Raw genomic sequence first — 12,919 nt, 5'->3', positions numbered from 1 at the left:
GGGATGCCTTTTTTATACTTGGAGATTTTACGATTAGCTTGTATCAGTAGCTCAGATGTCATGTGCCATACGATAGTTGGTGTGCTTCCCGAAAAGTACGTCACTGGGATCTGGAAAATAGCTAAGGGCCAGCGAAACACATCTAGATATTTACAGGCCGTAGTGTTGGGTTTAAGGAGTTAAGGTGGTCTCCTCATATGGTTGTGAGAGCTTTGAGACTATCAGATTGAGATTCTTACGTCTTGGAGAGTTTTCTGCGGGGTTGTATTTGGAAGTTTGTGATCTTGAGCAAACCGCAAGAGGAGCAGAAGGCGCTCCTGGCAAAACTTTCGCCATAGTCTAATGACATCCAACCAGCGCATGAGTCGACGGCGGGGAGTTTGAGTTGTGACACCAAACTCCCAATCTTCTCGCATATCGGGTATTGCAGCAGGCCCAATACGCCGATTTCCTACCTCAACACATGAATCTGTTTATGGAAACGAGCTCCTGCTCCTGTACTAAGCGGGTCAGTGACCCTCGACTTGCATCGCATGAACCGGCTTCTGGAAGTCACCGATGACTTCCATTACGCCGTAGTAGAGCCCCGGGGGTGACCCGGGCAGACCTATACAACTACTGCGTCGAGCGCAAGAAGAAGGTCTGGCCAATGACCTCGGACGCCGTCTCTAGAGTGGGGGAGCGTAATCGGGAATGTAAGTCACAACCATGGACCATGCCCAAGCAGCTGAAGACATTTGGAGTCTGACATTGGTAGACCGTAGACCGCGGCACAGGCTTTGGCGCAAATTCACTACACCACCAGTGCGTCGCTGGATGCAAAATCAGGCTCGGCGGCGGCGACATCCTCCGAACAAGCCAGTTTGGACTCGATGTCACGAACTCCCCCCTCTGCATTTCTATCCAAGTCCACATGCGGCCCCTCGGCCGAGGGCCGCTTCTGGCAGAGGAACCTAGGCATTGTAAAGAAGATGCGTATCTGGATGACTCTACAGCCGTCCGCATTTATGGCGTGCACGCTTCGGAGGACTTGGAGGTCATGGTTGATACGCTGGGCGTTATGCGTCGAAACAACGTTATTCCCAACGTGGTCTTTCGTCGGGAATGTTGTCGAGGCGCTCTGTATCCATGATCGACGAAGGGATTATTGGAAAGGGGGTGGGCCTATCCCAGATTGGAGGGTGAGGGAGCATCAGAAACAGCTCGGGCTTGGATACTGGGCGGCGCGCATAAATTCAACATCTAATAATGCTGAGTGCTAAAATGCGCACGTTTTCCCCTTGTGTTATTAGCCTTTGCACTCATTTATTTAGATAATCTCTGCCTTTCCGCTGTAATTTCCACACCAAATCTACACTTATCAAAATCCCACATTACATTCCATACAGAAGACAGACAGCACATTACGATGAACAGAACCTTCGAAGCCATTATGGAGGAAGCAGAGGACAAGCGAAGGTACGCTGAGTCCTTGAATGGAAGTTTTTTGCGTTCCGGACAGCCCTTCCGCCTGGGAAAGACTGGCAAAGGAAGGTCGAGTTTTCATGAAATCCTGTCAGACAGAAGAGCCCTTCACTAGAAGGGTTTGACCCTTTTTAGTGGAGCGGCAATTTCCAACAAATCCCTACATGATATCCGACACATGCTTTCTGGGTCAAAGGTCAGAAAGAGACAGTTTGCTGCAATGAAGGCCATATGGCCCCGGATCGAACCACCCGCGACTTTTGAACGTGTGCTCGACAAGTTTGGACTGGCAGCTGTCTGGGGACAGGCAGTCGATCGTCTCGAGAGACCTCAAGAGTTCAAAATGGCCCTATCAATTGTCATGGACGGTCTCCAAATCGATTATCTCTCTGAACAACAAACCAGATGGCTCGGTTTGTGGATGTCCACCATCAGATGGATAAAGAGATGCGTTGATCTAATCTGAATGAATTCTGGCCCTTGAGATAGCGCAATTGCGGTCTAACTGACGCGGAGTTCCGCATCAGTCCCGAGACATTGAAGATGAGGCAGTGGTCAACGTTACGCTAATACAATTGCTCGACTGCATTGAAAGTCTCATGGAACCAGCTGGTCCCGGATGGACCATCAAACGGGAGATCTTTTGCCCCAAATTTCGAAAAGCCGAGTACCCCGCCGTCACAGATGGTGCTCTGCGGACACGCATCAAGCGTCATGTGCTAGGGATAATTGAGGGCAAGAAGGGAGGAAGGCTTGCCTCGATCGACAAAATCCGGATGCAGGAGACGTGAGAAATAGTGGCGTGGATGAAGACTACCGACAACAGGGTAGCGGTATTCGGCGGGCAGTAAGTTTCTATTATCATTATCGCCTTCTCCCCTATTTTAAACAGTCTGACGGGACTCCTAGCCGGCTCCTCCTTGCCCAGAATGGAGCGGACGTTTACCTCGTCTTCGGAGAGGCGGAACGTGGGTATCTCGACGTTGGTGGTCCAGAGTCAGGCCACCTTGTCATGCACACTTTTGGTCCCTGGCGTCTTGGATGTATGGAGGAATTGAGTTTTCTTTGTACTATTCTTGTTAGTGGCGAAGCGGGCAGCGGAGTCTATTGACCGCTGAGGGACGTGGCTGATATGGCGCTGTCAGGGTCTATGAATCTCAGGAAAGGTGTTTCTGTGTGATAGTAGTCAAACATGGCATGCCTTTGTTCTAAAACTTTTCAATGGCCGAAGGCTGGATGAACGTCGAGACTCTTGCGTTTAGTGGAGCTGTAGTGACGCTGGTTTTCCAAGGGAGAAACTAAGAATATTGCAGTAATATCTGACCAAGATACTACACTTCTAATGTTGAACATGCTCTTGTGCCTCTTCTTTGTTGTTTTATTGGTTTATTTCAGGGTCCTCTTTCAGAAATCATCAACTAAATGATATCATCTACTTTGCATGAAAGCAGTCCTTATCTTGTTCGCCCAAGATGCACATCTTATGTTTCCTTTCCTTGCCAGAAGAATAAATTGGCAATAGTCTGTAGTCACGATCTAGTTACTCAAACTGCAAATTAATGGGAAGCTTTTCAATGGTTTGCCTCAGGCCGCTTAGCAGTCCTCAAGACCCAATACACACTTGTGCAAGAATGGCCGACCTCCCGCATCAAAAAAGCAGATCTTGGAATCCATAGGTAATGCTCCTTTCGTTTGTTTCCCCGCGAAGTGGGAGGGTTCTTACTGCGTACTTTGATGGGGAGCATCTGGTCGTGCAGAAAACACCAATTTACTATTTCCCGGGCTCCCGTAACAGGAAGCCAGTTGGAGGCGATTATGCTTGCAGTATACCAGCTGGATGGGCAGTGTTAGGAATTCCCTTTTGACGAAACTCGACCATGGCCATGTAGTAGTTTGTTTCATTCATGATATCTTGCAATTTTGTGGGAAAATCACGTCTCGCCCAATGTATCAAGCTCCATACATGCTGCATATACCACGGCTCCTCTTCCATGTCTCTGCCACAAATCAAATCATGACGTAGAGCTCACATAGGAGTACATGGCCATTGCTACCCGAAATGCACCCAAGGATATACTATAGCCATTGCTCACTTTGGTCCATCATGGCTTTATCGGTGCTATTCAGTAACGCATCAATCTCGCTTGGCCGCCAGGTTGGCCGTCTGAGCGCTGGGAATTTTCTGATAGTATGGAAGCAACAGCGGGATAGGCTGCTCGCCTGACTACGTGACAGGATTTGTCTATCCGTACCCGCGTCAGTCAATACGGCATGATAAATTGGAGGGAACCCCTCAACAGCCACGTTTTGTGTCCAGGCGATCATCTGAAAGAAGGAGATGTACTACCCCCTGCATGGCCAGCATATATCGAGTTGACTAATGGGGTGAATCTGTTTTGCTCTTGCGCGTTTATCTTCGCCCAATCCCTAAAAAGAACTTGCATGCACTCTCTGCTGCATGGTGTAGTGGCGTGGGCTCCATGGGATCAGTTACGTTCACGTTAGCATAGCATCATGATCAAGAAGTAGTTGAACCACGTCAGTGCTACTTTGCATGGCGGGCGTTAACAGCACAGTCCCTTCAATATCAACACCTCCTGTAATGGCCCTGCCTTCCAAAAGTAGCTATGATTATATATTGTTGAAAAGAATTTTACACTTAATTTCGAGAAAATATATTCTTCGAGTTAAGAAGTATTTTAGATATCTTTCTATATAAATTAAGAAGATATCCATATTTTCTTTGCATTGTTAAAGCCAAATTTTTCTCTTTTCCATCACATTGAAAAGAAAATCACCTCCCCTCGTGCTGTGTCTCCTCCAGCCTCCCCCCCTGGTCAAACCCGTGGATGGACGGTGAACGGACCACCCACAACAAACCCAGAAACACGGGAATGGCACCTGTCAGGATCGAAATCGGCCCCCAACAACGGCGCCTAAGTCGGCCTGAAACGACGATGGAATCTCCCCTCCCGGAAGGGGGCTCGCAAGGACGGCCGAAAGAAGAAAAGACGAGCAGAGAGGAAGGCTGGCGATCTTTTGAGCTGAGTCTTCGCCGCTGAGTCAAGAAATCCAGAGAAGGAAAAAAAGGGTGGCCGGGCGGGATCTGCCCCTTGAAATGAACTCGAGGTGGAAAAATGAAGCAAATGCCGAAGCCCCAGCCATCCCCATTCCGTTGTGCCGTTCTTGTTTCTCTGTTTCTCCAGACACTGAAAAGGGCAGGAGTCTGCTCTCTCTCGATCAGGAAGAGGAGGGGAGGATCGGATCGGCAGGAGAGAGCGTTTGGTTCCAAGGAACGCAGGACGGAATCTCGATTTGAGTGAGATTAAGTCGACTCCACCGGGCGAATTCCAGAATCCACCCGTGTGGATTGGGAGGAAATTGAGATTGGCCGTCAAACCCATCGCTTGGAGGCCAACCAAGGTGTCATCGTCAAATGCTCATGAACCTGGATGAGAATTCTGATTATGACAATTCTTATTATTCCTCTTATGGTCATTATTTTTTGTAAATTTTCGCCTAGGGTATCTCGATCGAAAGAACCCCGGCAGATCGAGATTCAAATCCTGCTGTTCATCTTCCTCTTTCCTCTCCGAGTCAGTTTCATCTCATCGCCTCGCGACGACTGGCTTCCTTTCTCTCACCTCTCAACGGAGTTTCCGTGTGAGACTTCCGAAGACTTAGGTTTCGGAGAGCCCTTCCCGTCTCCATCTTGTGTCGTTTCTCGATTCTCTGGCGCTCTGGGTCCAAGCGCCGAGTTTGGAGGTGTGAACATGCTCACTCGACCGTCCAGTCAAGGGGTTCGGGTTCCAGTTCGGGTTTGAGGAGAGGAGTGCGGGTGGAAGGACATGTCTTTGGCGAGGCACGGACGGAGTCCTCTTGACTTTCCTGGCGTGCCCGCGCATCCCGCATGGCTAGTTAGCCTCAACGAGGGCGCTGTCCAAGTTCGTGCAATGAGGAGGACGAGATAATCCTTCTTGCTGGTCGGATGGTTACTATTATCCCCTTGCCCCTCTCTCACATGGAAGCAGTAAATAGCATTAGTTCAGTCGCACAAACTTAGTTGGTCGTATCCTGTGCGCGTAACAAAGAACCGTGAGAGAGGAGACCTGATGAGCATGGGTTGACTCGGTGACCGTTCAGTTCAACACCTGGGAGAAGTGGGCGACAACCGGGGATAGCTCGGGGTGTCTTTTCTGGCGCCCAGAAAGGGGCGTTTCGAACTTCGACACCGTCCTTCTGGATCCAAAGGTTTACCAGTAAATGTGCTGCGAGAGGCATGGGATCGAGTTGTAGAGGGTCGAAGCTGGAAATGATGGCTTGTGATTGTCAAATCCGAGTTGCTCTGCGGGCATTGGAAACGAGTTCATGGGCAGCTGCCTCACGTTCTTGACTCAGAAACCCGGTGGGAGATGCACTGTCATCTCAGACTCAGCCCAAACAGTGGATGAAGGAGCAAGCATGTCGTCTCCCGAGTCCTCGATACTCCTGATGAACCAACCCTCTTCATTTTCGGTTGCCATATCCGTGGCTCTTCAGTTGTGAACCACCATTCATTATGCGCCGTCTCGAGAGCGTGGATGGTCGATCATCGCTTCTTGGTTTGATGAGAAGTCATACTCGTCGCGCCAAACAGGACAACGGCAGGGACCCGCCCACCTGCGAAATGGACTGCGGCCATGACGCCGGGCTCCACCAGAAGCCGATGACGGGTCAACGAGATGCCACACGAGGGCCTGGAGAAGGGAACCTTGTTCTGTTCTGGAAAAGGATCAAAGTCCTTGAACCCACCCGATGCCCCCCCACTGTGTTTTGCCTGATTTCTGGCGCCTGGCGAGTCTGGATGCCCATCTTTGAAGGGCATCAGTTCCCTTGAGAATGGAGTTTGATGGCGGTGCTCTGATTTTTTTTTCCAGCCGTACGGGTTGTTTGAGTTCTTCCCCAGTTGGAGGATTGCTGGCTCTGTCCACTTCTGTCATCTCTTGTTCCGCTCAGGTGTATTTTATGATCTGAGACGACTCCTGATCGTGCCAGTGACCGCCAGGACAAGTTGACTTTCGTGTTAGGAACAGATGAAATACCATGATAATGTGTTTCCTGGTCCTCTTCCTCGATTCCGGCTCGGACGGAAAGTGACAACGGGGCGAATCCTTCGTGACGAGCGCCACTTGATTCCCCCAACTATGTACCACGCGCAAGTGGACCATAATCGGGGTCCATCGATGGAAGATATGGTGGGGAAATTCAACGGTCAAATCGCCTGAGGCGAATGGGATAATTGTGAGTTTCTGTGTTCCGTTGCTTCCGGAGCCTTTCATCCCTCAGAAGCACAATATCCTGACACTGCAAAGGAGGATCAAACATATCTCGTGCTCTCACACGTGAACTTCCAGGATTTGCTCGCCACTGGCCTGACTGAGTGGTGGTCTGTGTCTGAGCTGGTGGAGTGTCAAAATCTTCGTCTCAGTGACCCTCTCCATTTGATCTTGCCAATTCCTCGTTTTTCGAATTGATGAAGGCAAAGATTGAGGATAATTAATGGCTCACAAAATAAAATACAAATACTGTGTCGATCAACAAGCGTCAAGGCTGGTGCAGACCTGATCGAGGCAATCTTGGGTGAGTCCATGCCACCTTCGATGGATCGGTTCGGGAGTTCTGCAACTGCACGGTGCCGACCTGTCAACCATGCAACAGGAGCGACTAGCTCAGTAGCGCCGCGACGGCGTCCGTTGGCATCGGGCCTGAGTCAGATTTGTCAAATCAACCAAGGTGTCTCTGGTCGCTTCGAATCTTGGTGCAGCAAAGATGACGAAACTGATCACAATCACCTCTTCACGAAGTCATCCTCCGCTCTCTCGCCGAGAGGATTTGGCCGGCAATCTTGAAGCCTTCGAAGGAAAATACTTGAAGGATGCGCAACACCTCGGGGCAATTTTTTTGGGGGTTGCTGCGTCCCGCACAATCCATCCCCACTGGTCCTCAACCTGTCTCGTCCCGAAGGACGGGACGAACCTCAGCCGGATGGAGGAAGAATGAAGAAAGAGGGCAGGAAGCGCTCTGAAACCTGCCCGCAAGAGGAGAAACTGTCTGACGGTGGAGGCGAAAAGTCATGGTCAATGCACTGAGCATGGCCCACACCCCCAAACCCCTTGTGCTTGGAGCCTGAACAGGCGTCATGCCCAGCACCTTGCGGATCGGAAACTCAATGTCTTCCGAAGTTGATGGGGCGCGCTGATTCTCGATTTGTCGAGCTGCAGCAGAGTGTCCCATCTCGATGGCTTCAAACTGGTTCCCATTCTTCGTGTCTCAATTTCTTGTTTTGGGGGGTTGCAGCTGTCAAATCCCTTTTCGGGGAAGGGCGCCGGAGATATTACCAGGGTAGGTTCCACATCCGACATTCAAAGAGAAGAACAATGCCATCCAACAGAGCTAACCTCAACGCCTCATCTCGGACGGTGAGTGATCGACGCACCTGGGATCTTCATTCTCCCCAGATTGTTTGGCGTCGAGTGAAAACCGAAGTCGAGTCGGAGAATTTAATGAAAGCCAAGGGATGATGGCAACGGTCATTCCTAAACCTCATCAGGTAAGGGCTGTTCGGTTGCGGAAATAAGGCGGCCCAGATTAGCACAGGTGCAGGGGGACATTGGAGATTTCCGATGGGCGCCTGTTGCTCAGGAACTGCTGCCTCAGCCAGCATCTTCTCGATTACCGGTTGGGGTACGATCTGCGACATCGTCCTCGAAATGCGAGATCTCTTGTGGAAGAGCCGAACGCCCTCAAGCGCCAGCCTGAGGAAGTGGTGGCGGGCGTGCCCATTGCCTCATCGCTCATCTCAAGATGTTGATCATCGTTGAAAAATTATGATCGCATTTTATGCTCTTTCCACATTGGTCGAGGCGCCGTCGCTCGTTTCCTCTTCGGTGCGGGGAATTATCTGATCATCGCTCGCCAATCGTGAAACCAAAGGTCCGCCCTGGCTTCGCTTGACTCACCTCAAGCTCGGGCTCCTTCTGAAAGGGGGTGGTTGAGAGCACCCTTGACCCTTCAGAGCCGTGATCTTTTCGATTAGGCTTCTCTCGATGCAATCCACAGTCTCCCGTCGGGAGAAGGCTGAGGGATGAGAAATCATGGATGCTCTGCAATGACGAAATTCAACTTTCGTGAGGTCGTGAAACCCCCCACTGTTTTGCGCCTGGCGCAGTTACATCCACCAACAGTCTGGCCATACAAAATCTCGAATGAGCAATCATTTTCGTTCGTGTTGTCACAAAGGGTACTTTCATGAAGCTCTCTGAATTCGGTGGAAGAGCGATTGAATAAGGCAAGGATCGGGATTTGACGACGCAGATTGTCAGTCAAACAGAAATGGTGGGTGACGTGCACTCGATGGGAAAAGGATTATATCTCCTGAAGGTGAACAAAACTGGTGGAATGCCCCAAAACTTGGGTTTGATGCACGGTATGGCGATCAAAAATTGGGTCGACTGCTTCAAGCCCTTGACCTGAGAGAAATATGCGAGCGGTTCGAGCCTGGGGAAGCTCCAGAGCGAGCTGGGCCGTGTAATCACAGCTGCAATAACACCAAGCTCCTCCGACCCCAGTGCTTCTTGACCTGGATCTGTCATATCGCCTGAGATATGGGTTGTCGTCGCCCAAACAGTGCTACAGCGGAGACAAAGCTTCTCAGAATCTAGGTTATCTGGATCGGGTACGCCAGGCCTTCCTCAGAAGAAAGGTACGCCGCGTGAGGTCGCCATGCTCAGACACTACTACAGAATGGGCTTTCGGGCATGTGGACGGCTGAAAGTGACAGCTCGAGGAATGCTGCATATTCGTCATGACCATTGTGAGATCGATCAAGTTTGGGAAGCGGAGGCGCCAGCCGGCGGCCTGTCTCGTGGTGAGGACTGGATTTTGGCGCATCAACTCAGCCGAATAATGGCGTGTGTCAAGTCTTCCTCGGGAAGATCTTGGACAGAAAACGTTGTGTGTTAGTCACAAAACCTCATTGGTGCGGTCAGAAGGCCGTTCGAGACTCAACCGGTCCTGTCTGTGCGCGTCCAAGAGCCTGAAAGGGCACTTGGTTTGCGCCATCGTCCGGAGGGAGCGACCGCATGGTCCAAGGTTAGGCCCTGATAATAGGCAAGATATCGACAACGATGTCGGATGCATGGCCACCGGCGTAGAAGATGCTTTATTTTTGAGATCCTGAGTCTTCATTCGGAAATCACATGCCGTCGCGGTCCCTGGGATCGCCGGTGCTGGCGTATCTGGAAATCGCCCTAGAGGCAGTTATTCTTGGAATGTGAAAAGAGATGGTCTTATTGAGCGCAGGGCTGGCCTGACCGCGGGAGGAGCTCTTCGCTCCATGAGTTTATCGCGGCCGGTTTCGCACCTGGCCGACGAAGGCCCTCGAGTGATGTCCGCCCGTGCTACTCGCAGGGGGCCTTTCCGGGCCCGCGCACCAACGGGTCGTGTGCCGTTGTGGTCAAGGGATCTGACAAGCGTACTGCCCTCAACCAGGTGGTGATGCTCCCCACCCACATGGAAAGCCTCTTCCCGTACTGGACTGGATTGGTGTGATGACGACCGGTTTCTGGCGTTTCGAAGCCAGAGTCAAACAATGGACCGTCAACTTCCAACGCTGTTGATGAAAGTCCCCTGCGAACCGGATCAGATGCGTCTACCACGAAGGATCCCCCTCGGGCGGGTCCAGAACTCTGGAATGAAGGAAAGTGGCGCCGAGCAACGTTCCCGCCCGTCAACCTTTGCAGGGCATCAAGGGGATTTGGCAGGATTGAAGCTAACCTGCTCCAAAACATTTGTTTTCCTCGCACCTTTTTTCTCCTGATCCTCTTTTTCCAGCTTGGACTTCCACAGCGTCTATTGCCCTTGCGATAGGGTGCGTGGACTTCCGAAAAAATGATGAAACTCGAAGGGTTGGAAACGTCGCTGCTGAGATTTCGTCGTACGGTGTGTACTCTCACACAGGTCTGAGAGCTTCGTGACACAAGTCAAGACCGTTGACACTGCCAGTAGAGGTGATGGATCACATTGGCAAGACACTGTCTCATTCGCTCGTTGAGCCATTGAGACAATGATCGTGATCAGCCTCAGAGCCCGGCTAGCTTGATGGAGCAAGGCTGCGCTGTCAGAGAAATGGGTTTCATGGAAGAAACAAGAACGGAAAAAGACATTCTCGAGATCCTGGCTTTTTCGACTCACTTGAACATTCCGTCTCGATTGGGGTAATTCTCTTCGTGGGGAAGCATACTTTCCACATATCTGGACCTGCGCACGCGGCAGGCAGTGGCAAGGACCAAGGTCTGACCAGCTCACGCAGTCATCCGTCTGCATTGAAGGGCGCAGAGTCCTGTTTTCGTCGCGCCGTTGAAAAGAGACGAAGATTGAAGAACGATGCAGGGCGGAGTGGCTGAGCGAGACGATGAAAAGGAACCCGATTTGTGATGGATGGTCAAGGGCGGGGGAGTCTTTCCTGCTGCGCAGGGCCTCATCTTGGAGGCCAAGTGTGCGCGGCCCTGACAATGCCATGATTTGATCTCTCATGACTCTTCCCTTGCGCAATTCTGTTCCGTGCGGACATAATTCGAAACATCTCTCCAGAGAAGGCAAAAAGGATGCGGGAGCGCGGGTGGTGAGCCATGGAACAGCCAGGATGCGATCTCTGTCTCTCCCAGAGATCCGGGAACCCATCTTCGACCCTTTTCGTTCCCTTCTTCCCTGCGGGATGAATCTGACTTCCACTTCCTGATGCCGATGGCCAGTGTCCCCCTCTTACGGCAGGGGATCTGGCCGTGGCTGCAGCAACGCTAAACTGCGGCCGTGAGTGGCCGGACTGCGCCGCTCGATGGGTGCTCGGATCTCTTCCAGCTGCGATTTCAACGGCGTCGATTCCGTGGGCTAAACCGCAAATGGCGATTAAATTCAGGAGTTTGGCTGCATAGGGTGCAGATGCGCGATCCAGCTGCTCCACTGCGATCGTTTCCAGATCCAAGCCAAGGAGCAGCCTTCCTTTCCTTTCTTCTGCGAGATAAACTCGAGCTGGCGTTTTGGCTGCCTGTGACGCCGGGGAGTTGAGAGTCCCGATGCCTCGAAAATACTCAGCTGAGGCAAGAATGAGTATCTCTTTCGATTTGGAAGCACAGTGGTGCGGAGGCAGGATTTCTTGCGATGAAGGAAACCAGCCTCATCTTGGATTCTGGGGAGCTGAATTTCATCCTGGACCGACATCCAACGCCTGCTGAACTTTGCCTGCCATCACACCGAGTCCCCCCTCTGGAGGAAACCTCCCAGAGCATCGAACCCGCCCGCTGACCCGGGCATGGAAATTTAGTGAACCCACTCCTCTTCCTCCCGCGCTCGAGCTAGTCGAGTCTCTTTCCTTTCTTCGCTTTTCTTCTTAATTAAAGTCTGTCGGTCTTTCCCCTAATCCAAGTAGCGTGCGATCGATGGATCTTGATATGCCCTCCCCGTTTCTTTGAAACGCAGCCAAATGAATCGATCGTCATGCAATGGTTTTTTCAATAACAAAAACAAGGTCTTGGCTGTTCACTGTTGTCTCGTTCAAGGTTTCTTCGCTGGTCCCTGGTCGAAGTCCACCCCTCATCGATGCTCGTCGGGAAGCTCAAAACTGCTTTTGCCGTTCTGCATGGGTGAGCTTGAAAGTCCGTGGCACGCGTCATCGTCATCGTCGTAATTTTACTTCTGACGGGGTCGCCAGGGCCGAGTCTTTCTCGAAGTTCCGGGCCAAAACGGTCAGTTTTGCGTGGAAGGCAGGAGCTGATGTGCAATTTCGAGCGTCATTCTGTTGTTCCTCAATGCACCCAGCTTCAAGTCAGGATGGGGCTGGAAAGGAGCTGCCAGTGGTGATTGATGATAACTCAGGCAGCCTGAGATAAGGACCACTTCGAATTTCGGTCACCGTATTACAATAATACCGATCATTTCTTTCCGGGCCAGGGACACCCTCCTCATCAGGCCCACCACGACACCCACACAGCGCCAAAATGTATGATCCCAATTCACTCCACACATCGTCGACGATCCGCAGTTCGCAGTCTGTAAAGTTTTTGTAATTCGCCGTAACTTTAAGCTGGTCCCCATGGCTTGTCTGATTCGACTCCAGCAAGAAGAAACTTGTCCGAGGATTTCTCATTTTTATTTACTTTCTATTTTCTTGGGTTTTTTTTTTTTTTTTTTTTTTTTTTTTTTTTACCTTTTTGAAACAATATTTTTCTTCCCACGAATTTATGATTCTGGTGGTTTGAGCGACAAAACCACCCAACAGGAAGCTGTTGGCGCCTTCAAAAGGTTCCCACTCTCATTGTCGCCGCCATCTTGGCTTCCTCCTCCCACATTATTCATCATTGCGCTGTCTCTCTTCTTCTCTTCCTTTTTCATTCTCCTCTTGTCTCCCTCGCTTGAGTTG

The 12,919-nt window shown here is 51.1% G+C and overlaps 2 protein-coding genes across 2 annotated transcripts; one reads left to right on the top strand and one right to left on the bottom strand.

Moving 5' to 3' along the window:
* Window positions 1-649: 649 nt before the first annotated feature.
* Window positions 650-2,582, top strand: BJX67DRAFT_386010 (uncharacterized protein; the record flags this gene model as incomplete). Its single annotated transcript, XM_071033977.1, has 6 exons — window positions 650-695; window positions 765-1,075; window positions 1,992-2,251; window positions 2,291-2,311; window positions 2,374-2,489; window positions 2,548-2,582. The coding sequence occupies 6 exons, from the start codon at window positions 650-652 to the stop codon at window positions 2,580-2,582; spliced, it is 789 nt and encodes a 262-aa protein (XP_070881059.1).
* A 7,439-nt stretch (window positions 2,583-10,021) lies between these two features.
* BJX67DRAFT_315013 (uncharacterized protein) lies at window positions 10,022-11,299 on the bottom strand. Its single transcript, XM_071027215.1, has one exon. The coding sequence runs from the start codon at window positions 11,182-11,184 to the stop codon at window positions 10,354-10,356; it is 831 nt and encodes a 276-aa protein (XP_070881058.1). The 5' UTR covers window positions 11,185-11,299; the 3' UTR covers window positions 10,022-10,353.
* Between the last annotated feature and the right edge of the window lie 1,620 nt (window positions 11,300-12,919).

The sequence above is a fragment of the Aspergillus lucknowensis genome, assembly GCF_044049455.1.
Source record: "Aspergillus lucknowensis strain CBS 449.75 chromosome Unknown BJX67scaffold_74, whole genome shotgun sequence".
NCBI lineage: Eukaryota > Fungi > Ascomycota > Eurotiomycetes > Eurotiales > Aspergillaceae > Aspergillus > Aspergillus lucknowensis.
Note: the sequence above shows the minus strand (reverse complement) of the source record. Positions and strands in the feature narration are given on the sequence as shown.

Coding starts and splice junctions, on each gene's coding strand:
- BJX67DRAFT_315013 (XM_071027215.1), bottom strand. CDS start 11,184: ATGGGTTCCCGGATCTCTGGGAGAGACAGAGATCGCATCCTGGCTGTT.